This window comes from Coregonus clupeaformis, chromosome 4, assembly GCF_020615455.1.
Source record: "Coregonus clupeaformis isolate EN_2021a chromosome 4, ASM2061545v1, whole genome shotgun sequence".
NCBI lineage: Eukaryota > Metazoa > Chordata > Actinopteri > Salmoniformes > Salmonidae > Coregonus > Coregonus clupeaformis.
This window is the reverse complement of record NC_059195.1, coordinates 1,605,681-1,632,649: the sequence shown is the minus strand read 5'-3', so window position 1 is coordinate 1,632,649 and position 26,969 is coordinate 1,605,681. Positions and strand designations below refer to the sequence as shown.

At 44.2% G+C, this 26,969-nt stretch overlaps 1 protein-coding gene across 1 annotated transcript; it reads left to right on the top strand.

The window, feature by feature from the left end:
* The first annotated feature begins 661 nt into the window (after window positions 1-661).
* LOC121549617 (decorin-like) lies at window positions 662-26,969 on the top strand. The gene is made up of 8 exons (XM_041861401.2): window positions 662-1,105; window positions 12,202-12,440; window positions 18,651-18,763; window positions 20,619-20,832; window positions 21,908-22,021; window positions 23,066-23,159; window positions 24,462-24,600; window positions 24,885-26,969. Exons 2-8 carry the CDS (start codon window positions 12,221-12,223, stop codon window positions 25,083-25,085), a joined length of 1,095 nt encoding a protein of 364 aa, XP_041717335.1. The 5' UTR covers window positions 662-1,105; window positions 12,202-12,220; the 3' UTR covers window positions 25,086-26,969.

Below are 26,969 nucleotides of genomic sequence, written 5' to 3'. Positions count from 1 at the left end.
TTTGGACTAAAATAACACACATGTTAGTCGGACAGACCAACCCTGAGCCCAGAAAGAGGGGGAAATTATAGACCTAAAGTAGATGTGACACATGGAGGGTAAACCAGGGGATGTGGAGAACTAAGATCTAAGATCCCCCTCCTCTTCCTCCTAATTGGAACGTTCCCCCTGTCCCTTTTTGGTTAAGCGTAAATGAATACACCGACCCAATCAAGATTTGGGGACAGGGGTGAAGGCGGAGGGTGGACTGAATGCTTGTGCAGGGTTAAACAAATGCAGAGGGGAAGTCAGCTGTGTTAAATTAGTTAGAATTTCCCCAAAGTAAAGAGAGAGAGAGAGAGAGAGAGAGAGAGAGAGAGAGAGAGAGAGAGAGAGAGAGAGAGAGAGAGAGAGAGAGAGAGAGAGAGAGAGAGAGAGAGAGAGAGAGAGAGAGAGAGAGAGAGAGAGAGAGAGAGAGAGAGAGAGAGAGAGAGAGAGAGAGAGAGAGAGAGAGAGAGAGAGAGAGAGAGAGAGAGAGAGAGAGAGAGAGAGAGAGAGAGAGAGAGAGAGAGAGAGAGAGAGAGAGAGAGAGAGAGAGAGAGAGAGAGGGAAGTTAGTGAGAGAGAGTAGCTAGCATTTTTGGACTGAGCTCTGGAGGACCTATCATTACCAGATGGCTCTGAATGGGAGCCTGCCAGCCTAGTCACTGCTTATTGCCTTAACCCTGCCTCTCTCTCCCTCCTTTCTTTCCTCCACTCTCCTCTTCCTTTCTCCCTCGCTCTGTGACTGTTCATTTTTAAATCTTCTTCCCCTTTCTCTCCCTCTATTTCCAGCTGCTTTTGGAGCGGGAAGTTTTCTCCACCAAGTGTCTCAATTTAACAGGAGCTCCCTCCCTCTCTCTCTTCCTCTCTCAGCCCCTTCCTCCTCCCCTTCGGTCGTGACAGAGCACACCTGCTTGGTCTTGGCTGCACGCGCTCTCAGTGCAATTATCGCCCGGCCCTCGCAGCACAGTGCAGAAGGCTCAAATTGCTTCAGCCTTTAGCCCCAACTGGATATTTGGAAGAACATCTGACCTCGGCGCACTCTAACTCTCTCGCTCTTTCTCACACGCTTCTAAAGAGCACAGGTAGGATAACCCACTGATGGATAGAGGGGATGGATCTTGGGGGGAAAACCCAGAAAAGACTGGATTATAGGCTCTGGGGAGTGTGGGAAGAGAGGTGGATTGTGAGGGGAATTGTTGAGAGGGATTGGAAATTGGGGTTATTGAGTTTCGGGGGTCTCAAACGTGCAGACTTGGTTAGTAAAGTGGTGATGCTGTACTTGTGGTGTGAGGTTTTCTAATGGCTTGGTAGGTTCTGTGAAGTGGATGCTCTTTTGATGTTCCTTCATTCCTTAACTCTATCGCCAGACTCTGTGTGCAGTGATTTTGTGGTTGAACTGGTCATGAACGGTTGTTCATTTCGATGCTTTGGCATATACAGGCAATTAGAATGTACGACATGAGTCATCCCAGGCATATCATGAAAGTGATGCATTTGTACATGATATTGCGCATTTGTTTTGTGTGTGCGTAGGGTTAGTGTGTGTGTGTGTGTGTGTGTGTGTGTGTGTGTGTGTGTGTGTGTGTGTGTGTGTGTGTGTGTGTGTGTGTGTGTGTGTGCGCGCTCCCTATAAGCTAGATGCGTTGCCAGGTCTTAGTCACAACAGGATTGCCTCAGGGATGAGAGACCATAGCTAATCATTCCCATACCAGACCATGTGATAGCCTACAGTATGATGAAGACAGCACCAGCTATAGGGAGGGGGTGTGGTAGTACTTTTGATGCTAGCACTTCACTCCCATGCCAATGTATTAAAAAACCCTACCCTATTCATCCACAAGAGGATACCATGTTATCTTTCCTGTGCTTTATTGGTTTATCCCTTGGCTAGCGGTCAAGGCGCTTGGGCAAGTGAGCTGTTTTGTCAGTTAGTTGGTTTGTGGTTGTACATGTGGTTTTCCCTTACATCAAACTGTCCAGTGGTGTTAGTTTATGGTTTGACATGCATTCAGATGTGTTGTGTCTCTGTGTGAGCAGGGCAGAGGGATAGAGAGAAAGAGGTGTTTCTTTGATGTGAAGTCCCTGGAGGGATTTCTGTCCTCTCTTCTCAGTTACTGGCCCTGGTGGAAAACCCATTCAGTTTACCAGTGTCCTTTTCTTCAGTTGTAGCACTTTTAATTCATTGCTTTTTCTCTTTTGTACTCTCCCTCTGGCTCTTGGAGATCCTACAAGCGAAATAAAAACACATCAACAACAACAAGGATTTCTTTGTATTGCCTCAAGCCATTGCCGTTCACTTGCAGCAGTTCATGCCAGAATAAACCCATCCAGGGCATTTTAGACTAAAACAAATCGATCTGAATTGGTTTATTTAACTTGTTGTACTGCTGTTCTGTTTCACATCAACGTTAACGCACCGTTTCAGCCTGCCTCGTGAGCACTCTATTTTGATGGAAGCGCTGCAGACCCAAATCGCCCAGGGCAACCAAAATTAAAGGGAGGACCTGCTTTGAAGTTGAAGAAAGGGGAAAAGAAAAAACAGTACCTGGCAACCGAAAGCCTTATTAATCCAGTAACAGTATTAGCTTCCTCTATCACAGAGAGGTTTGACTTCCCTGCAAGCCACCGCAAAACTCCCAGCTAACTCCTAACATCCTCCAACACAGAGGGAGTTTTTTTACAGGGCTGAACTGGAGTTACAGAGTGGAGAGGAAGGGGATATGAGGTGGAAGATGGACTTGTTTTCCTAGTCCACCCCCAGTGCTCTTGACAACCTCAACCTAAACATGTTGTGACATGTTGATAGAGTCGTTGATGTTTAAGTCTCGTTTGTTTGGACTAACTTGTACAGTGTAGTTTGATTAGCTCTGTGTGAGAACAGAGAGACAGGTCTTTAGAAGCAAGGCCCAGGTTTGAGTCCAGGGGCCACATTTTCCCGTCTGGACTCACTGTAACTGTCCGGGCCGAGAGAGAACAATAAGCTGAAAGATGGACGTTAGCCACAAACGATTATTTTCCTCATTGGAATAATATAATGTTCCATTCTCCTGTAGTGCTCTGTCCAAAAAGCTATTTTATTACCAAAGGGTCAAAGAAAGAATGTCTTACCCTATGGGAGTTGGAGGGAGAGAGAAAAAGAGAGAAAAAGGGAGAAAGAGAAGAGTAGGATGGTCAGCAGAGTAGGCATCTGTTCAATACAGGCTGTAGATAATACAAGTGTGATTAATAAATGGCATCCATACAATAATAATAATAATAATATGCCATTTAGCAGACGCTTTTATCCAAAGCGACTTACAGTCGTGCGTGCATACATTTTTGTGTATGGGTGGTCCCGGGGATCGAACCCACTACCTTGGCGTTACCCACTACCTTGGCGTTACAAGCGCCGTGCTCTACCAGCTGAGCTACAGAGGACCACAATACTTCTCATGGAACGGTTCAAACGCGGTTTAACCATTCACTGGCTTTCTCATACAACGGTCCAAAACAGCACAGACGGTTCAGGGCTTTCTGTGGTCTCTGCGGTCTGTCAACGATATATGTGGTTTTATGACCCAATTTCTGAACTTCTTTGGAGTTCTCCCAAAATAAATGCAATGCTCGCAGACGTTGGTCTTGTAATGGGTCCAGAGAGAGTTTCTGGGTTTGACGTGGGGAAATCACTCTGTTAGGGAAGTATTGTGACCACTGAAGGGGTTAGTGGTGCAGGCATTTCCTGTTGACAAAGCTCTGGTACGTTATCTGTAGTGCCCAATCTGCTCATAATTTCACATAAAAGTTGTTTATTGGATGGATTTCTGGTTTTCTCCACGTATATATAAACTCTCTTGAACTCAGATGTCTTTGGAAATGTCTTTAGGGCAAGAACAATGACAAATGGAGACCCGTTAGTAGGATTTCAATATGGAAAGGCAGACGAATCACGCAGACAGACAAACTGGGTCTTGAGGACTGGAAATGGTTAAAACTGTCTGGGTATCTGGGTCTGGTTGGGGAGGGGTTGACACGTTGAGTTGCTGATGAGTTTCAGACATCCCGTAGCCTTGTAAATACCTCCCCTTGATTCGTTACTGACAGGCCCTCTGGAGACAGAAGATGGAGACCCCGGTCAAGGGGAGTTGGAGTAGAATGGAGTCATGGAGGGTAGAGGTAGTGGTAGGGGGTAGGAGGCTAGGAGGGTTGGAATGGTTGTATTGAGATCTGTCTCCTATCACTCACTCAGACACAAAACAAATACAACATACCGTCTATGTCATCCTCTCTCAAATGCTGCACAAGTTTGGAAAGGTATGGTGGAAAAGTATGAGCATGGGTTGATGATGGCCTACATACTGTACATGTGGCATGGATGGAATACAGCTGAATGGTGTCCGAGAGAGAGAGAGAGAGATGGAAAGAGAGCGACAGAGAGACAGAGGGGGAGAGAGAGAGAGACAGAGGGGGAGAGAGAGAGAGAGAGAGAGCGAGAGGTGTGGAGGGAATAATGAGTCAGAGATGTTACATGGTGTCTCTACTGTAATCTGCTTGCTGCCTGAGACTTGTCAGAAGTGTGTCTAGATTTTCTGAGAAAGTGGTTAGGGGGGGAAGGAGAGGGGGATGAGAGGGAGGGAGGGAGGGGGTTGACAAGGCTGCTGCAACGAAAGGAAGTGTCAAACTCCACCCCTCCGCTCAGAGAGAAAGATCAGACTTGCTCTGACAAAACACAGGCCTCAGGCCTTACAGAGAATGAGAGGAGGAGGAGGAGGAGGAGAGGAGGGGAGGAGGAGGAGGAGGAGGAGGAGGAGGAGGAGGAGGAGGAGGAGAGGAGAGGAGAGGAGAGGAGAGGAGAGGAGAGGAGAGGAGAGGAGAGGAGAGGAGAGGAGAGGAGAGGGAGTCTTTTGACTGCTCCTACCTTTCCACATTTCGATTATTGAACACACCACAGGCAGTCAGATACACACACACACACACACACACACACACACACATACACACATACACATACACAGCATGAAGACACATCTCCTTTTACACATTTTATGGAGCACACAAACTTTGAAGGCTGGAAAATAACCACTGATCTCAGAACTGTTAAAACTCTCTAGGCCCTCATTGCAGCGGGTTCCCTACTGATCCGGGAACTAAATAACATGTCTCACGTTACGCCATCCGCAACATTAAAGACTTCGCTCACAGCTAGCACTACACCTAGTTACAGTGCATTTCCTGTACGGTGTCCTGCTGAGACTGAGGCTGTCCAAATAAGGTCACCGTAATATGTGCCAGTTTATAGTTGACCGTCAAATCTGCTCCGGATAGACGTCACTGTGTCGCTATTTACGTGTTTGTTGTCAATGGTGTCACTAATCAATCTCGTTCTAGTAATCACGGTGATGTTGACAAGATGACACAAGTTGACTAACGTACGCTAATTGTCACCTCATTAAAAAGACAAATAATAGATAGGTTAGGTCCACTTGAGTGCCTATGAACAGTATCTGGCCCCGTTACCTTTGCTACTGTAACAAGCAGACAAAAAGTTGTCTCTGTCATGATTGGGGGCATATTCAGTGAATGGGGGCATCAGCGGAACAGCATGAATGGTGAGAGAGTTCAAGAAACATATGCCAATGTGCGAAAGCATCTTGGTGGGCATTGCACGGTACGTCAATGAGACTAACTCAACTTGAGTGGTAAACTGTAATGTACCACGCTATACTGCCCATTCAAGCTCCCTAAACCATCAAACAATATCCACAACAATAATTCTTATCGATGTCAAATACATGTTTTACTTTGCAGTATACACAAGTAAAATAACCACAATCATATCAAATCAAATCAAATTGTATTAATCACATGCTTTGTAAACAACAGGTGTAGACTAACAGTGAAATGCTTACTTACGGGCCCTTCCCAACAATGCAGAGAGAAAGAAATAGAGAAATAATAGAAAAGTAATAAAATGTAAAAGTAATAATAAATACACAGTGAGTAACAATAACTTGGCTCTATACACAGGGTACCAGTACGGAGTCGATCTGCAGGGGTACGAGGTAATTAAATAATAATATGCCATTTAGCAGACGCTTTTATCCAAAGTGACTTACAGTCATGCGTGCATACATTATTTATTTTTTGTGTGTATGGGTGGTCCCGGGGATCGAACCCACTACCTTGGCGTTACAAGCGCCGTGCTCTACCAGCTGAGCTACATGTAACTAGGAATAAAGTGACAGATAATAAACAGTAGCAGCAGCATATGTGATGAGACAAAAAGGTTAGTGCAAAAAGGGTCAGTGCAGATAGTACGGGTAGCTATTTGGTTAACTATTTAACTAACTGTATCCAATGGTCCTTAGATCTCTAACAACTGCTTCCCGGATACTTTACCCTACAGCAGGGTCAACTACAACACTGTGTGGTCTAGATACCTAGACACTAACAGAACCCATGTAGAGCACACTGAACACTTTGCATTGTGCACCTCAGCCCTCTCAAAGTCTTTCATATACAGCTGTCAACAAACAGTGTAAGCCCTTTGAAATTAGTCATTAGAAGTGCACTGAGAACTCATTCAAGGATCCACCTAAACAAAACGTCAATTTGAGAGAGAGAGAGAGAGAGAGAGAGAGAGAGAGAGAGAGAGAGAGAGAGAGAGAGAGAGAAAACTTCTGAGTGTAATGTTTACTGTTAATATTTATTGTTTATTTCACTTTTGTTTACTACAGTGGGGGAAAAAAGTATTTAGTCAGCCACCAATTGTGCAAGTTCTCCCACTTAAAAAGATGAGAGAGGCCTGTAATTTTCATCATAGGTACACGTCAACTATGACAGACAAATTGAGAAAAAAAAATTATGGTGGAAAATAAGTATTTGGTCACCTACAAACAAGCAAGATTTCTGGCTCTCACAGACCTGTAACTTCTTCCTTAAGAGGCTCCTCTGTCCTCCACTCGTTACCTGTATTAATGGCACCTGTTTGAACTTGTTATCAGTATTAAAGACACCTGTCCACAACCTCAAACAGTCACACACCAAACTCCACTATGGCCAAGACCAAAGAGCTGTCAAAGGACACCAGAAACAAAATTGTAGACCTGCACCAGGCTGGGAAGACTGAATCTGCAATAGGTAAGCAGCTTGGTTTGAAGAAATCAACTGTGGGAGCAATTATTAGGAAATGGAAGACATACAAGACCATTGATAATCTCCCTCGATCTGGGGCTCCACGCAAGATCTCACCCCGTGGGTCAAAATGATCACAAGAACCACACGGGGGGACCTAGTGAATGACCTGCAGAGAGCTGGGACCAAAGTAACAAAGCCTACCATCAGTAACACACTACGCCGCCAGGGACTCAAATCCTGCAGTGCCAGACGTGTCCCCCTGCTTAAGCCAGTACATGTCCAGGCCCGTCTGAAGTTTGCTAGAGTGCATTTGGATGATCCAGAAGAGGATTGGGAGAATGTCATATGGTCAGATGAAACCAAAATAGAACTTTTTGGTAAAAACTCAACTCGTCGTGTTTGGAAGACAAAGAATGCTGAGTTGCATCCAAAGAACACCATACCTACTGTGAAGCATGGGGGTGGAAACATCATGCTTTGGGGCAGTTTTTCTGCAAAGGGACCAGGACGACTGATCCGTGTAAAGGAAATAATGAATGGGGCCATGTATCGTGAGATTTTGAGTGAAAACCTCCTTCCATCAGCAAGGGCATTGAAGATGAAACGTGGCTGGGTCTTTCAGCATGACAATGATCCCAAACACACCGCCCGGGCAACGAAGGAGTGGCTTCCGTAAGAAGCATTTCAAGGTCCTGGAGTGGCCTAGCCAGTCTCCAGATCTCAAACCCATAGAAAATCTTTGGAGGGAGTTGAAAGTCTGTGTTGCCCAGCGACAGCCCCAAAACATCACTGCTCTAGAGGAGATCTGCATGGAGGAATGGGCCAAAATACCAGCAACAGTGTGTGAAAACCTTGTGAAGACTTACAGAAAACGTTTGACCTGTGTCATTGCCAACAAAGGGTATATAACAAAGTATTGAGAAACTTTTGTTATTGACCAAATACTTATTTTCCACCATAATTTGCAAATAAATTCATAAAAAATCCTACAATGTGATTTTCTGGATTTTTTTTCTCATTTTGTCTGTCATAGTTGACGTGTACCTATGATGAAAATTACAGGCCTCTCTCATCTTTTTAAGTGGGAGAACTTGCACAATTGGTGGCTGACTAAATACTTTTTTTCCCCACTGTATCTACTTCACTTGCTTTGGCAATGTTAACATACGTTTCCCATGCCAATAAAGCCCTTAAATTGAAATTGAATTGAATTGAGAGAGAGAGACAGACAGAAAGAGACATTTGTACTTTAACTATTTGCACATTGTTACAACACTGTATATATACATAATATGACATTTGAAATGTCTGTATTCTTTTGGAACTTCTGAGTGTAATGTTTACTGTTAATATTTATTTTTTTATTTCACATTTTTTTACTATCTACTTCACTTGCTTTGACAATGTTAACATACGATTTCCATGCCAATAAAGCCCTTAAATTGAATTGAATTGAATTCAGAGAGAGAGAGAGAGATTGTCTGAAGACAGGAGATTGAAGAGATTGAAGACGAGTAAAGGTGCCAGCCCTCTAGGTTCACACACAGACTTGCACTTCGAAGCACGTTTTTGATCTAACCAATGGATGCTCCAGGTGCACCAGGGGTGCCTCGCCAGATCACTCCTTTATGCTTGTGAAGCTGTACCTCCACCCTCTCTCCTCTCCCCTCCTCTCTCCTGGATATCTTTGAGGAGACTCCTGATAAAGAGCCAATGCCTGGGGCTCAGTGGGATGTCTAATGGGATGTGTCTGCCTGCACAGGTTCAACCAAACTATGACGAGCTCCCTTCTGCATTACTGGGTCTCGTGGCATCGCTCAGCCTCTCTAGAACACAGATGTGTTAGAGAAAGGAAATGCATTTATTACAGTTAGGCTACTACACCTTATTATTAAATGAACTGGAATCAAGATGTTGATTGGCAATGTTGCATGGTTTGCAAGCTTCAAACGTTTCCTTATTCACATTTATCTCTTAATTGTGTAAAAACCTTATCATACTATGCCTGTACACAAGAAATAAGCTAACCTAGACATGTATATCAGTTTGGATCATTACTAGTACCACATTGGATGTGTCACTGTTGGGTTACCATATAACCAACCAATCAGCAGGTAGTATTATACAGTTCTTACTAATGTGCCAGTATAGGAGTTCATTAGCAGTCTTATAGTTTTAGTGTTTAATAAAAACATGACCGACAGATCTCCCTCTTCAAGGAGATTAGTATCTCTCCAGCCTGCTCTGCTTTGTTTTAACACGTCTCAGGAATGTTTATTGTCACTTATAAATGGTAGGACACACAGGAGGCTGCTTTTAATATGAATTCCTCTGTGTGTGTGTGTGTGTGTGTGTGTGTGTGTGTGTGTGTGTGTGTGTGTGTGTGTGTGTGTGTGTGTGTGTGTGTGTGTGTGTGTGTGTGTGTGTGTGTGTGTGTGTGTGTGTGTGTGTGTGTGTGTGCGTGTGCGTGTGCGTGTGCGTGTGCGTGTGCGTGTGCGTGTGCGTGTGCGTGTGCGTGTGCGTGTGCGTGTGTGTGCCTGCCTGCATGTACCTCCAGTAGTGACTAACGTCCAAACACTGAGGAGATCAGGATCAATGCTTAGGGGTCAAGGATTATATGGGTTGTTCCAAAAAACGTGTGAGTTCATCTTAAATCAGCCATGAACCCCCTTCTGACAGGGTGAATGGAAGCGTGTTGTGTGCAACAGGAAGTGGCAATTGAATGCAAGCTTCATAAAAAAAGAATGCAATTGTTACAACATTTCTAGCCTGTCTATTTATGGGTAACAGGGTTGACATGTTATGTTTACGGAAGGACATGTCAAAATGCTGAATTTCGGCACATTTGCAAGTCTTTATTCATATAAAAAATCTGATTTATTGAATTCTCCATGGGGTCTATAGTAAAAGGCACTTCATTTAATATAACAGGCTTTTAAAATGCAATATTGGTGCACAATATCTACTTAAAATATCAAAGGGATGCAAAAAGCACTCTTTTCATGGGATGACCCTTATGCAAATCAGTACAGCATTCCTTACTGCTATCTCTATTTGGTTTCCAGGTCTCAGACCAATGGAGGTTAAAAAATACTAACTATCTTGGCAAGACAACTGACAGGGTATTCATTATGGATTCCCCTACATATTGACTTATAGATAAGTTAAACCTAGAGCCAAGATTTGCCCTGTTCGAAAAGATTGGACCAACATGTTCTTGTGCTCGACTGTTAAGCTAAGATTGGATCTGTTTTATCTCTGTGTTTCAACACATTTCCGCATAGCACAACTCAGTGGCCTTGTGGTTAGAATGTCTGCCTTGAGATTGGAAGGTCGTGAGTTCAATCCCTGGACGAGTCATACCAAAGACTGTAAAAATGGGACCTGATGCATCTCGCTTGGCACTCAGCATTAAGGAGATAGATTGGGGGTAAGGCTCTGTGATAGACTAGTGTCCTGTCCTGGGGGTGTACCTCTACATCAAGCTGCCTCACGCTACAGAAACAAGAGGTAGGCTCCTGCCCTATGAGCAGTTCCGGCTTGTGCAAGGCTACTTACTTACATGTTTCCATAGGCTAAGGCTCAGTCCTACATGGAAAATGGAAGTCACAGCATGTTGAATCATTATTGTCTTTGTCCACCCATATTACAATGGGCAGAGCCATATGCCACACAGTTGGAATTCAATCCATCCATCAAAAATGTCAACAATTTTAATGGAATTGATCCCAACCATGATACACTATGCTTGGAGAACTCTGTTCCCATTGAGTGCTGTACTGTAGCTCTGTCTGTCTGTGTGATGGCTGTAGTGTGGGTTAGACCTATAATTACCCTTTATGTTCAGAGAGAGCCGCCGTAAGACCTGATCCTGTTCCCATTGACCTGACGCCACCCTAAGAACCGGACAAACACACACACACACACACACACACACACACACACACACACACACACACACACACACACACACACACACACACACACACACACACACACAGTCACCTACCCAGCAATCTGCCTGTCATGCAAAGGTCCAGCAGAACCGCCTCTCTCTTTGGTCCCAAAGTAATTGAAGGGGTGGTGTGTGTCTGTAGCTCTGCTTGCTTTCAACAGTGGTACTTTGACCACAAACATCATGAGCCGAATAATAACACTGGACAGAGTGTGTTCTGTGTGACTGGACTGGCCAGAAGGCTTGAGCGGGTCAAAGTTGAATGGAATGGATGACCATTGCGGTCATGATTTGTCGGTCAGAGAAGAAGACTGTAAGACTTCTCACACTGAGTAGATGGCTGGTTTCCTATAATCTTAGTGGGCCTTGAAATGGAGAGAGATAAACAAGGAAAACACTAAATATATACAAATTACTTTCCTGTACAATTATACCGTAATCAGTCATTGGTTTGACAAGATGTTTTTCACAAATGGTTACCATATATTGTGAATATGTATTTACTGTTTCTGCCCTGTGAAAGGAAGTTATTTTGACCTATTTTATTTGCACATACACTTGGTACAGCCTTGGTGGTCCTCCATTTTACAGATTGATACATTTCCCAATGTTCTCGGCTTTGCCCTGACCTCTCCTCTTTAACCTTTGACCCCCAGCTGCACTTTAAGGTAACTAGGCCATTCTCCCCCTGCTGACCTGTTCCAAACTAAAGCAACTCCAGGTGCTTGGCCTTCTAGCCTATAGCCTCCCACCTCAGACCTTTCTCTCTCCTTTGCCCTCTCACCCTGTCACCCCCACACACACCTCACATCCCGTTACTTGCATGAAAGGTTAGGTTGGCCTCTTTCTATCCTTGACATCTTAGGGAAGGGATCACTGCCACTACCTCGCTTTCGAACCAAGGTGCATGAATTGAGGAGCAAACTGAAGGAGAGGGGAGAGTCAGCAACGCTTGGAGGACAAAGGAATACAATAAAAAATGCTTATTTATTGCTAAAAGTAGAACCTCAACCTCTCACCTCTGCCCCCATCCTTTACCACCCACCAATACCCATGCACCCCTCTACAGTAGTTCTGACCTCTAAGCCCTGACCTTTTCCCTCCCCCTAGGATCCCGGACAGAGGCACCATGAGGTCGGCCTGTCTCTCTCTGCTCCTGGTCACAGCGTGCTGGTCACTGCCCTTCCGCCAGTCGGGCTTCCTGGACTTCATGATGGAGGATGAGGCGGGCTCTGGCCTGCCCGAGGTGCCCATCGAGCCCAAGATGGACGTCCCCACCATGCCCGAAGGACCCAAGTGCCCCTTCCGCTGCCAGTGCCACCTCCGCGTGGTGCAGTGCTCCGACTTAGGTAAGACACTCTCCCAATAAATTATATTTAATATCATGACCGTATGTAGTGCATTTCTACTTCTGTGATTCGATGTGTTTTCATGAGCTGAGGTCAATTTGTCAGTGTAATATGGACAACCTGTTGCATCAGCTCTTCTCTCCCTCTCTCGCCTAACTGAGGCAGTCCCTTAGTTTACAAGCTACATCTTCTTCGTTCCCCAAGAGGTGTTCCCTCCATCCTCAGAGGGATGTTCAAAGAGTGTCTGGCGTTTGATCTATCAGCTCGTTAATTGGCCTAAAAGAACATCGCCCCAGCCCGACCACTTTAAACGCTCTCAGATGCTGCAAACTTCCATGTCTTCCGCGACGATGACATAGTTTTGCCGTGACTTTGGCCTTTTTCTCATTTTCCTAATAGTTTTTGCAGATTCAGGGATATAAAAGGTTAGCGGGGCTTGGGAAAGTCTCGAACTAACCCCGGTTTAACAAGCCCAATGTTCTAAAGCTTGTTTTTTTCTCCGTCAGATCGCTCCATTCTCCATCCTCTTTGGAGGCAAATGAACTCTGCCACGAATTAGCCTAGTGCTCTGTTTTCTTCACAATTAAAATGATTTACTTGATCCTCTTAATTGTTTGCGAGATTATCCTGTTTGTTTGCTTCATCCACCCTTTAGCTTTGGCCTGACTCATCTCTAGGCCTACTGCTCTGCCAAGGGAAGTAACTGACCCAGTTGATTGGCTGTATCTTATATAGCTTGTATAACTTTGCAATTCTTCACCTACGAGTTTGGTTCGTTTTTTGGCTTTACTCTTGTTTTAAAAGGGAGGAGCAGGGGAGGAATACTGGAGACAGACGAAGACAGAGTGAGAGATACAGATGGACTGGGATGTATACACAGAGAGGAGAGAGAAAGAAAGAAACAGACAGACAAAATTGTACAGAGCGAGACAGAGACATGTGAAAGAGAAGGAGGGAGAGGGACAGAGAAAGAGAGGGGAGAGATCAAGAAAACAGTGAGTTCCAGTGGAGGAAGAGAAAGATAGACTGACCCACACAGCCAGACAGACAGACAGACCAACTCCGACAGACAGATGGAGAGACTGATGATCAGGAAAGGGCTGGTTCCATTACCTCACCGGGGCCTGTTAGCGCTGAACGTCTCCCAGGAGAGAGAGCCCCAGAGCTGGATCCTCATCTCCGGCACCGGCCCCTCTGGCCTGGAGCCTGCATCTGTTCCCCAGACCTGCTGGCACACACACAGGCCTGGGAGGGGAGGGGAGGGGAGGGGGGGGGAGGGGGAGGGGAGGGGAGGGGATTGGTCTGCTCTCCATCCAAAGTCACCCCCTTTCACAGTTAGAAACCTGGAAGAAAAAGGAAAAGTTAGCACAAGGCCTTATTTCTGCAGGCTTCCAGCTGGCGCTGCGTGCTACAGTTATCACATGTGTAAGAGCAGAGATGAAGCAGGAAGTACTGCTAGTAGTCTAGACATTCACCAGACGTAGTTACAGTACATTTATTTTAAAAATACGTTTGGCAATTACTCTACAGGCATTGTGGTGTACTATCAAAACAGCTTCCTTTCTTGCTGAGTTTGGAAATGAGGTTTTATGAACATGGGGCAGGTTTCATTAAGGTTTAGATTAAAAACACGTTGATGTTACAGTCGTCAAAGACCTTCATCTGACAGGGATATAATGTTCCCAGTTACCTTGAACTAGCCCGTCTAGGTCAGTTTGATTTAATGGGTCCCTATGTGTCAACAGGTGTTGTGGATGACAAAATAACTCCTTTTCCCAATGCCCTGATTGAACTGGGTCATTACTAGTATTGCTGACAGGCGTAGCTACATTGTGTCTGCTGTGAATGGACAACGTACTGGAAAACTCACGCTCAACTCAGGGACAATCAGACCCATAATGACTGAACAGACGTTCCCCTCACAAGGGGCGAAGGTTACAGTAGACCCCCCCAAAAAAGGATTGCAGTGCTGGAAATTGCATAAACGTTGCCATTAATGCTTGGATGTGCTGAAAGCATGAGGGCGATCATACCCTTGATATCACATTCATTCGGCTTTTATTGAAATTATGACTACAATAAAGGGACTATGTTTGCATTCAGCTCCTATTTTTCTAGTCTTCCACTTGCCAAGAGGTCATCTTACCATGCCAGTATCTCAACAAGAACAGAGCGTACTATCTCAGCTTCTGGTTCCTCTCACTTACTTATGAATCAGCCAAGCCGACTTTCTTAAATGAAAACATAATCTGCAGAGCACTGAGACGATCTGACCAGCCATTTTATCTATGACGTTGCTATGGAAATGCTCCCAAGTTTGAACAAACTAATTCACTTAATTATTTATTTTTAGAGATGTTTTTACTTTTGATGGAAGATTCAGCCCTTTTATATTGAATATTCAGCCCTTTGTTATCAAAGGTTGGGACCAGTGAGTGTGACCAGAGGCCTTTATAAATACATCCATTACACACAGGTGGCTCATAGCAGAAGTCTGTGGTCTGCTATTCAGTCTTTCTCTTCCAATCCTTCCATAGGCCAAAAACCCTGAGACTAAACAACATCTCAACCAGACTTTCCTGCCACCTGATTCTCAGTAACTGACCTCTCACCCCTGCCCCCATCTCCTACACACAGACACGCTCTCTCCAAACTGTTTACCGTACCAACCACGTCAGCTCTGACTCTGACAGAACGCCATGTGTTCACCTCACGCTGCTAGAGGAAAAGAAAGAGAAGAATAACAAGGATGGATTGGGGTAGAGAGAGGTGATGGAGAGAGAGGAGGGAGAGAGAGGAGATGGAGATGGAAAGAGAGGAGAGAGAGGAGATGGAGATGGAAAGAGAGGAGAGAGAGGAGATGGAGATGGAAAGAGAGGAGAGAGAGAGAGGAGATGGAGATGGAAAGAGAGGAGAGAGAGAGGAGATGGAGATGGAAAGAGAGGAGAGAGAGAGGAAATGGAGATGGAAAGAGAGGAGAGAGAGAGGAGATGGAGATGGAAAGAGAGGAGAGAGAGAGAGGAGATGGAGATGGAAAGAGAGGAGAGAGAGAGGAGATGGAGATGGAAAGAGAGGAGAGAGAGAGGAGGTGGAGATGGAAAGAGAGGAGAGAGAGAGGAGATGGATATGGATATGGAAAGAGAGGAGAGCGAGAGAGGAGATGGAGATGGAAAGAGAGGAGAGAGAGGAGATGGAGATGGAAATAGAGGAGAGAGAGAGAGGAGATGGAGATGGAAAGAGAGGAGAGAGAGAGGAGATGGAGATGAGAGAGAGGAGATGGAGATGGAAAGAGAGGAGAGAGAGAGAGGAGATGGAGATGGAAAGAGAGGAGAGAGAGAGGAGATGGAGATGGAAAGAGAGGAGAGAGAGAGAGAGGAGATGGAGATGGAAAGAGAGGAGCGAGAGGAGATGGAGATGGAAAGAGAGGAGAGAGAGAGGAGATGGAGATGAGAGAGAGGAGATGGAGATGGAAAGAGAGGAGAGAGAGAGGAGATGGAGATGGAAAGAGAGGAGAGAGAGAGAGAGGAGATGGAGATGGAAAGAGAGGAGAGAGAGAGATGAGATGGAGATGGAAAGAGAGGAGAGAGAGAGGGGATGGAGATGGAAAGAGAGGAGAGAGAGAAATGAGATGGAGATGGAAAGAGAGGAGATGGAGATGGAAAGAGAGGATAAGGAGAAGAGATGGAGATGGAAGAGAGGAGAGAGAGAGATGAGATGGAGATGGAAAGAGAAGAGAGAGAGAGAGAGGAGATGGAGATGGAAAGAAAGGAGAGAGAGAGAGGATATGGAGATGGAAAGTGGAGAGAGAGGAGATGGAGATGGAAAGAGAGGAGAGAGAGAGGAGATGGGGATGGAAAGAGAGGAGAGAAAGAGGAGATGGAGATGGAAAGAGTGGAGAGAGAGAGAGGAGATGGAGATGGAAAGAGAGGAGAGAGAGGAGATGGAGATGGAAAATGAGGAGAGAGAGAGAGGGAGATGGAAAGAGAGGAGAGAGAGAGGAGATGGAAAGAGAGGAGAGAGAGAGAGGAGAGAGAGATGGAAAGAGAGGAGGGAGAGGAGATGGAGATGGAAAGAGAGGAGAGAGAGAGGAGATGGAGATGGAAAGAGAGGAGAGAGAGAGGAGATGGAGATGGAAAGAAAGGAGAGAGAGAGAGGAGATGGAGATGGAAAAGGGGAGCAAGTAGATGAGAAAGAGACGTGAAGGAAGGGTGAAGGGATAGAGTGTGAGAGAAGGAGATGAGGAGTGAGAGAATGTAAGATATTAAGTGGGAGTGGGAGATGGAGAGAGGGAGCACAAGAGTGATATGCAGCACAGTGGGAGCCTACCACAGACAGCTGTGTGGAGGATTGTGGGGCCTGGGTAGGGGTTGGAGAAACTGATAGAAAAGCCAACTAAGCTGAAGAGAATGTTTGTGTAAGTGGGTTGTGCTCAAAGCTTTTAAGCCAAAGTGTGTCTGCATATGTAGAGTTTATAAAACACAGCATTTAAGCCCTGAATGACTAAACAGTTTATTCTAGAGACAACCACCGCCCTCTAGAATGGAAACCAGCCATGTGAACCTTGACCCTAAGCCATTGTGTTGTTTAGATGACTTGTGGTAGCTCTCTGTGTTCGCCCTCTATTTAAAACAATACCCATGGAATAGAACAGAACAGAACAGAATAGAGTAGAATATAAAAGAATATAATAGAATGGAATGGAATAGTATAGAAGACAACAGAATAGAATAGAACACAATAGAATATAATAGAATAGAGTGGAATAGAACACAATAGAATAGAATGGAATAGAACACAATATAATAGAATTGAATAGAACACAATATCATAGAATAGAATAGAATATAACATAATAGAATAGAATAGAATAGAATAGAACACAACAAAATAGAATGGAATAGAATAGAACAGTACAGAACAGAATAGAATATAAAAGTTAGAATAGAACATAACATATTACACAACAATACATAATGTACCCAATACATATACATGGTGTATACCTCACCCCAGCTCATAATTCCCTTACACTTCTCCCTCAGAACATATGGTTCTGGTTTACCAGTCATATAGACAGGTGCCATTTACTGTCTCAGTGCCAAACAATGCAATGTACTCTCCAACCCAAACTGCATGCAATGAGGTCAGTGTCCAGGTATGTGGACACTGGAAATTGGCGGAAATTAATTTCAAGGCCCATTTCCACACTGTGTGCCATAGATTGTTTCAATGCTAACTCATGGCGCATCTGGTACAACTCAAGTCTGGACTGTTACCATGAAACACATCATACTTTGGTTCCTTAGGGTTATTTGTTATAATGGTTGGTCGACGATGGCCTAGAGTTCAGAGGTCAGAGACAGAGTGCTGTTGTTGTGCTCACTTTCTGTGGTCAGTTTCAGGGTAGAAGTCAATGTAGTTGATGCAAAACACATCATCATGATGATGTGGCAAGTGACACTTTGCTTCTTGAAAGTCCAATATCTTGAAAACTTGACTGCTGACATGCAAAACATTTTGGGACTATATCATCCGTGGACTAATGAAAAAAACACCAAAATATAGTTTTTTAGTGGATTTTTCTTTATTGTAATTCCTAAACTGACGTTAGATGGCATTGACCCCAGCCCTGGTCAGATGGTCAGTAGACATGCAGACAGCTGGAGAGCAGGCGGTCGTAGTGTGACCATTCCCCATGGGGCCTCAATGTGGATAATGCTGTGTATAACTACAACCAGTTAGCAAGTCTGAAATTTCAGAGTTTCCTAGTTCCGACTAGCATGTGAACGCGGCATAAACTCTCGACCAGAGCTAGGGCCATCGCGCTCCACTGCGAACTCCATTTCCCATCAGCCAGCAGCCACAGCTGCAGCACAGCTCAGGAAGTTTCTTGTCACCTGGACAAACATACCATACACACGCCCAAGCGTGCACACCATCTCTCACACACACACACACTCCTCATCATGCGTCATCATACACACACATGCTCATGGCAGGGTTGGGCCAAACCTCATTTCATTCAACATCATTAACTCTGAAATTAAATGTAAAGTAAAATTGAATTAAAAAAATGGAATAATAATTAATTTAAATCACATAGAGCTATGAAACTAGCTTCAACGGGCTGGCCTAGAAGTATCTCTCCTCTCCTTTCCTGTTTTGTCTCTGTCTGTGAGTATCTCTCCTCTCCTTCCTCTTCCTCTGCAGGGCTGAAGAGTATCCCAGATGAGATCCCTGCAGACAGCACCCTGCTGGACCTGCAGAACAACAAGATCACTGAGATCAAGGAGAACGACTTCAAGACTCTGAAGGGACTCCACGTAAGAGTTTAACACTCAATATGTCCCCTCCACTAAACACTCAATATGTCCACTAAACACTCAATATGTCCCCTAAACACTCAATATGTCCCCTCCACTAAACACTCAATATGTCCCCTCCACTAAACACTAAATTTATCCACTAAATACTCAATATGTCCACTAAACACTCAATGTCCACTAAATACTCAATACATCCACTTTGTTGCAGCTTTTCACCAAATAATGATTGGCCCCTTACTTTCAAAGCTCACGATTGCATTTTCCAAAAAACATTGATTCACAACTCGCCATTTTGTATCAATCATGCATAATTTTTCTAAGGAGTGCAATGTTAACATCCCTTCAAAGTATACTCCAGATTGAGTGTAAAAACCTGCATTTCTTGGGTAGGAGAGAGCTAAAGAGAAAACACTAAAGCTGAACTTGAAGCCATGTTTTGTTGGACCACATCCTAACAGGCTTATTATACACGCAAAAGTATTGGCTGGAGTAAAGCAGTGGAAATCAGATTTATCTCTGGACTTTCTTGAGACGAGAGGGAGCTTAGGTGTGTGTGTGTGTGTGTGTGTGTGTCCCACGTGTATACTTTTCTTGGAGAGCTGATTTCTTGATCATATTCCAAAACACTAACATGTTTAACTAACTTGTTTAACTCTGATCAAAGATCCTAAAAATAGTCTACCAAAGGGAATAGCACTGTAATCCACCTTCACTCATTTGTTTTTAACCACAGGAATCCAGGTACCAGTACTCCCCAAGTGCAATGGAAACTATTCTCCTCTGGGCCATCGCCTGACCTCTCTACACGTGTATAGCTTTCTGACCTGTAATAAATAGCCTACCTCTGTCAAACGGCCAACACTGTTTCCACCCCCGTATATTAGTTGGTCTCTCCGCGGGACATTTGCTGCATTCTCTGCATTCTCCATTCTTCCACCCCCATCTGCAGCCGTGAGAATAGAATGGTCCACTAGAGAGACAGCAATTTCTCTTGCGAAATTTCTACGAAATTGCCTCCAATCACAACAACCCTGGCGCCTGTGCTCTTTAAGACGAGGTCCAAGGGTGTGTTGTGATTACTGTATAGACGTTAAAAAACAATCTCACGGGCCTCCCGAGTGGCGCAGTGGTCTAAGGCACTACATCACCGTGCTAGAGGTGTCACTACAGACCTGGGTTCGATCCCAGGCTGTGTCACAACCGGCAGTGATCGGGAGTCCCATTGGGTGGCGCACAATTGGCAGAGTGTCGTCAGGGTTAGGGGAGGGTTTGGCCAGGGGGCTTTACTTGGCTCATCACGCTCTAGCGACTCCTTGTGGTGGGTAGGCTGACCTCGGTCGTCAGTTGAATTATGTTTCCTCCAACATATTGGTGCGGCTGGCTTCCGGGTTAAGCGCGCGGTTAAGCGTGACTCGACCTTTGCCTCCCGTGCCCGTTGGGGAGTTGCAGCGATGAGACAAGATGGAAATTGGGGAGAAAAAGGGCGTAATAAAAATAAATAAATAAACTCCAATTTCAGTTACCTTGGGTATGTTCAATTGAGTAAGTATAAACTTGGGAAATGTCATCAAACATAATCTAGAACATCTTATTTTGTTGATGTCAAGCATTTAAAATGCTCTCAACTAGTACAAAATAGTCTAAAATAGTCCAGTCTGGTTGTGAAGCAATTTTTGCAACCTCACTATGATATAATGAAACGTCTGCCTTCAATTACTTAATTTTACACACATAAACAATGATCACACACACCCACGGGAAGTTGTAGCCACATTAAATTATCATCAGCAAAACATTCACATTAGCACTATCTTAGATATAACAGGGATTGTTCTCTCTCCAATCTCCCCAGACCCTGATCCTGGTGAACAACCAGATCACCACAATCCATCCCAAGGCCTTCATTCCCCTGGGCAAGCTGCAGCGCCTCTACCTCTCCAAGAACCACCTCAAGGAACTGCCCGCCAACATGCCCAAGAGCCTGCAGGAGCTTCGCATCCATGAGAACGAGATCACTAAGATCAAGAAGGCCTCCTTCGAGGGCATGGCCCAGGTCATCGTCATGGGTATGGACCAGACCTGGGTTCAAATACAATTTGAAATCTTTCAGATACTTTGAGCGCTTGCTTTAGCCTGCCTGGATTGCCTTAATGACCAGTCTGTTTTCTTCTGTTGGGTGCATAATGAACTCAACCCATACCCTGTTCGATACTCAAATTACATACGATAGAACTGGTCTACTCCTTAACACACACATACACACCGTTACTTGAACATGTTTCCTTAATTGAATGTTTAGTAGCAATAGGACAGGAGCAAGTTTACAAGTTCACAGCTAACTAGTACACTAAATCAGTGCAGAGTTGGAGTCAGAGACAGATGATGTAAAGTTTGCGTAACCATGAATTACAACTTGTCAGTGTTTAGAGTGTGCCAGCAATCGCCTACAGAGAGGAAGGGTTGGTTCATTGCTTACAGAGTGGAGAGTGGACTTTTGAGGGTGCCAGCAGCAGAGAGGGTGAGAGAGTGTGTGTGTGTGTGTGTGTGTGTGTGTGTGTGTGTGTGTGTGTGTGTGTGTGTGTGTGTGTGTGTGTGTGTGTGTGTACGCATGCATTTATATTTGCTGGAGTTCCCCTCCAGTAATTTTTCGCCTATCCATCTCTCTGCTTCCCTTGGCCCTCAGCTCGATAAACTTCTCCCTCTCCGGACCCCCAGTTCCATAGAATGTAAAGTATCTCATTACAGCGTAGCTAAAGGACTGGAGCCGTATGCCCTAAAACACACTGATCCTCAGATTATATCCCCAATGTGACATATCGGCCAATCCAGCGAGGCTAAAGGAGGAGGGAGACAGGGCTTACGGACAATATCCCATGCCGGCCACAGACCATGTTTATACATGACTCAGGTTGAGATTCCCGTAACACACCAGGACTGGAATGTGGTTAATGGACCTGGTCAATCATTGTTTTTTCTCTCTGTTTTCTTTTTCTGTCTCTTCCCCTCTGATTGTCTACCTCTCTATTTCTCTTCCTCTCTGTCTCTGTTTATCTCTCTCTTGCTCTCTCTCTCTTTATTTCTGCTTCCTCTGACTCTTAATTATCTCTCTCTCTGTCTCTCTCTCCCTCCTTCTCTTTACAGAGCTCGGCTCCAACCCCCTGAAGAGTGCAGGGATTGAGGCTGGGGCGTTCGGGTCCCTGAAGAAGGTCTCCTACATCCGCATTGCAGACACCAACCTGACAGAGATCCCCAAAGGTACTGCCCATCATAAATCATCCTTCCTTCCTTCCAGTCCCTTGAAGGGATCATAGGAAATCTAACACAAGGCTAGGTATAAGCAGGGATCCATAACATAGCTTTCACCTATCCAGTAATTTCCGATCATTTCACTTTAAGGATCCAACTAAAGAATATGGAAAATAAAATGTAATTTCAATGAAGGAAGGCTGTAAGTATTTTGACCACACTGCAACAAAAAAATATATATTCAACATACTGTATAATTCTAAGGCAACCAGCTGCAATGGGATTGTGAGTTTGCTCAACAAACATTTTGTTGAGCAAACTCACAACAATAAGTTGGTATGTGAATTTTTTTTTAGCAAACTCACAATTGCAGCTTGATGCCTTACAATTGTACGTTGAATCAACATCTCTTTTTTTTTTTTTTTTTTACAGTGCAGGGCCTGAATCTCTATTTTCAACCAGGACTGGTTTGAATACTTCACAGCTCAATAACTCCAGCTAAAACAAAGGAATTCAAGTAAACAGTGAGGATCTCTTACTCAATCGACCCCAGCCAAAATCATCAATCATCTTGCACTGCAAGAATGCACATTTAGATTCATCGGCTCCACTGAAAAATGGTTACAGTGTGGAACAAAAAGGCTTAAAGAGAGGAAAACTCAAACAGCATATTAATTCAAAGGCGTGCAAGACTAATGTTGTCTGGCCTATTGTGGGAATCTGGCAACCAGTTTAGATGGAATAGTCCGCAGAGAGAGATCCTCTAATCTAATGCTCTAATACTAATAGAAGGGAGGAAGGATAAACCTCTGGATGTTAGAGGCTGCGTCTGAGCTGGCACCCTATTCCCTATAGTGCACTACTACCTGGTCAAAAGTAGTGCACTATATAGGGATTAGGGTGCCATTTCAGATGCATTAGAATTCGTATGGATTCAGTCCTACTGGCATACTGTATATAGAAATGAACCCCTTACCTTCCCCTCACCATAACTGCTGTGGTTTCCCCGGTTGTTTGTCCTCTCGTCATTGTCTCTCTCCTGTGGGTTGCCAGGTCTTCCCCCCTCCCTCTCCGAGCTCCACCTGGACAGCAACAAGATCACCAAGGTGCAGGCGGGCAACCTGAAGGGCCTCAAGAACCTGGCTAAGTAATGATGTTTCCATACTTCTACTCAATGTTTAAAAAACGTTTTAAAAAACAATTTCATAAGTGCTCTTGACGAGGACAAAGCATGCTTACAGTATTATTTTTTACTCTTTGTTACGAGTGTGTCAAAAGACCTGATTAACATCCTCCTGTAGTGGGATATTGGGTCATCTCTAGACAACAGTGCCAGTGTCAAACAAACCCCTAGTATGTGTTTCTCTCTCTCTCTCTCTCTCTCTCTCTCTCTCTCTCTCTCTCTCTCTCTCTCTCTCTCTCTCTCTCTCTCTCTCTCACTGCCTCTCTCTCTCTGCCTCTCTCTCTCTCGCTCTCTCTCTCTCTGCCTCTCTCTCTCTCTCTCTCTCGCTCTCTCTCTCTCTCTCCCTTCGTCTTCACTCAGTAGTCCACTCTGCTCAACTCTGAGTGAGTTCTGCAATGTGTGCAATTGGAGTCCACTGCTGTATTTGTGAAGCCAGGGCTTGAGAAAGAGCTATACACCAGCACTAGATCTAAGCCAACCAAACAGACTCACTCAGAGAACCCAACTCCCAACTCCTGGTTCTCTCTCACTCCCTGTGGCTGTGCCTGTCAGAGCTCTCTCTCTCTCTCTCTCTCTCTCTCTCTCTCTCTCTCTCTCTCTCTCTCTCTCTCTCTCTCTCTCTGGCGCTCTCTCTCTCTGGCTCTCTCTCTCTCTGGCTCTCATTAAAACGTTGAGGACGTTGATTTATCAAGGCATTATGTGATGAGTTTTAACAAAATGCATATGAAAGTAAGGTTTCTGAAAATGAAATAACTGGGTTTATAAGGTCACCGCTTTGAGGGTAGGAAAAGATTCCTGCCAAAATACGGAGACTAAACAACAGAAAAATACTTTCATGCAGTACAAGGCAGTTTATTTTGGAAGAGCTACAGGATTCACTAATAATATTATTTTCCATTTTCTGGATCGGCAACACGTTCACTAGCGTGTATTTCATTTTGTCGACGAAGTTGGGCGGTGGTCCCTTGGTACAAGTAAAGCCTCTTTGTCATTTGCTAGTATACATTCTGCCCATGGTTTTTATTGGCTGAAAACCAGTTTGTGTCTTTCCCATTGGATGTTTTCTTTCCTTTTTCTCTAATTTGTTTTTATACATTCTGTACCACACAAACTTTGGGACTTGTAGGGACAGCTCAGGGCTTCGTGCCCTCTTCTATCCCTCCTCTTCTGTACCTCTGTCTCATTGGCTCTTTTACACACCGTGTCTCTTTCCCATTAGCTCTGACACATTCTGTGTCTCTCCCCATTGGCTGGTTTGTCTCCTAGGCTGGGTCTAAGCTACAATGAGATCAGCCAGGTGGAGAACGGTTCTCTGGCCATGGTTCCTCACCTCAGAGAGCTTCACCTGGACAACAATGCCCTGACCACCGTGCCCGCAGGTCTGCCTGACCACAAGTACATCCAGGTGGGTTCCACCGGACACACAGGTGTCCCATCACACCTGGGAGAATGGGTAGAGGCGTCATGTCCATGAATATTCCACCTCACACAGGGTTTTCTCAGGAGGGCGTAACCATTACAGACCAATCTGATGATGATGATGAAATAAAATAGAAATAAGTTGATTAACACAGAATCCATTCAACAAAAGGAATTGTGTTAGCTTTATACATTACATTTCTATATATGCAATGTTCATTCCCATACATCCATCCCCCTAACCACCCATTGTGATTGATATCTTCCCAGGTGATCTACCTCCACAGCAACAAGATAGGAGTGGTGGGCACCGAGGACTTCTGCCCACCAGGCTACAATACCAAGAAGGCCATGTACTCTGGTATCAGCCTGTTCTCCAACCCCGTCCCTTACTGGGAGGTGCAGCCCATCACCTTCCGCTGTGTGTTCGACCGCTCCGCCATCCAGCTGGGCAACTACAGGAAGAAGTAGAAAAAAAGTACTCCCCCCCCAGAGAGAGAGAAAGAGAGTGTGTGTGTGTAAGTGTGTAAGTGTGTGTGTGTGTGTGTGTGTATGTGAACTGCAGCACCCCACCCACCCCACAACACTGATCGGCAACTTTATCCCCATTTTATACAAAAATTCACCCAAACCAAGTTATTTGGAGTCGTTATCTAAAAACCATAACGAACATCCAATACAGTTTTAACAGTCACTGTACTTAATGTTTTCATGAGAAAAGACAGAACATTTACAATACTCAGCACCAAACCTTCCTTAGATGGCTTAGTAATAACTCAAACCAGCTCTGTATGCAAACATTTGATTTATAATAGTCCATGTACCGTACATACATTTCATATTCTAAAACAGTAATCACTGGCATTATCCTGTAGCAGGTCTCCCATACACAATAAACTGTCAACTCATTAAATACTGTTACACTACATCATGGTACAGTAGTTATCTGTCAAAAAGCTCAACTTAAAGGGGCTCTCCACCACTTGTCAACGTCATGTTCATTATCTCCAGCACAATATCATTGTCTACATATGTGAAAACGGCACATTCCTACGTTTTGTAGAAAAAAATATATCAAGTTAAAAAGTTATACCCAATGACATCATCAAGACAATAACATCCCTCTGGCTAGAAACTCGTTGCAGGTTTTGAAAATCACTTTTTTATTTTTACTTTTAATCTTACCCTGTGATGTCACAGAGAAGCCTTTTTTTAGACCTTTCTTCTTATCTTTTTTAACCACAGATCATAGACAAAACAACGTGCCGTTTCCACACATGTAGATACTGGTATGGTGCTGGAGATAATGAATATGGGGTTGAAAAGTGGCGGAATCGTCCTTTAACAGAAGTCTGTGCAATGGTTTCGGAGTGTGTACCCTCAGATTGCATGACTGGAATTTTATTTTGTTTGTGAAAGAAACATTATGAAAGACAACAAAATATTTTGTACAACACAAAAAATATCTATGACCACTTTGAAAATATGTACACGATTAACCTTTTAATAACTCACACATGTCAACTTGTTGAGATTGGCCGTAAAAACATCCGAAAAATCTGAATTGGGCCACAAGCCTTTACGTGCATAATTCTGTGACAATTACAGTAGGTAAGCTGACCTGCGGAGCGGGCAGCGAAGGGTTAATGTGTGTCTTAATAACATTAACTCCAGCTAGGATACTAGAATGTACTAGAGTATATTACCTGTGTAGTAGCTAGCGTTCAAAGTGTACCGTTACAATATGTCGTACTCTTTGAAAGAATTCCGATTTTCTTTCTTTCACATTGTAGTCGATTGCCTGCTTGCTTCAGTGATGGTTTAAAGTTGTTGTTTTTACTAAATGTCACAACAGTTTTAAGATTTTTTTCTTCTTTTTCACATTCCATTCCCCCTCTGTCATGTAATATCAGCTCATACAACCAAGATGAAAATAGCTCTTAAAGATGTAGAATAAACAATATGTACGTTCCGAAACAGAAGCCATGCCCAAAGATATATACGCATGCTTTTCTTCTTTTGACTTGAAGCGAGGTTGTGGTTTCTGGAATGCCATGCTAATGCCCGTTTTGCTTCTCTTCTATTTTTCTTTGCCTTTCTTTTTTAAAGTCTGAAGAGTATTGGAGGATGCAGGCGGACTGTCATGCCTTCAGTGCCCATGTTAGTGTGAATGTTTGTATGTATAGACGCTGTATATAAATGCTGTATAAAAAAAAACTCTCATTGCTTAAAAGCACAATCACTTACAGTAGTCCAGACTTAATATATCAACAATAAAGATGTTCCTCTCTTTTTTCCAAGCAGGGGCTCCGCCTAAGGTGTCCTGAACCAAATAAAAATACCAATTAAAAAGCA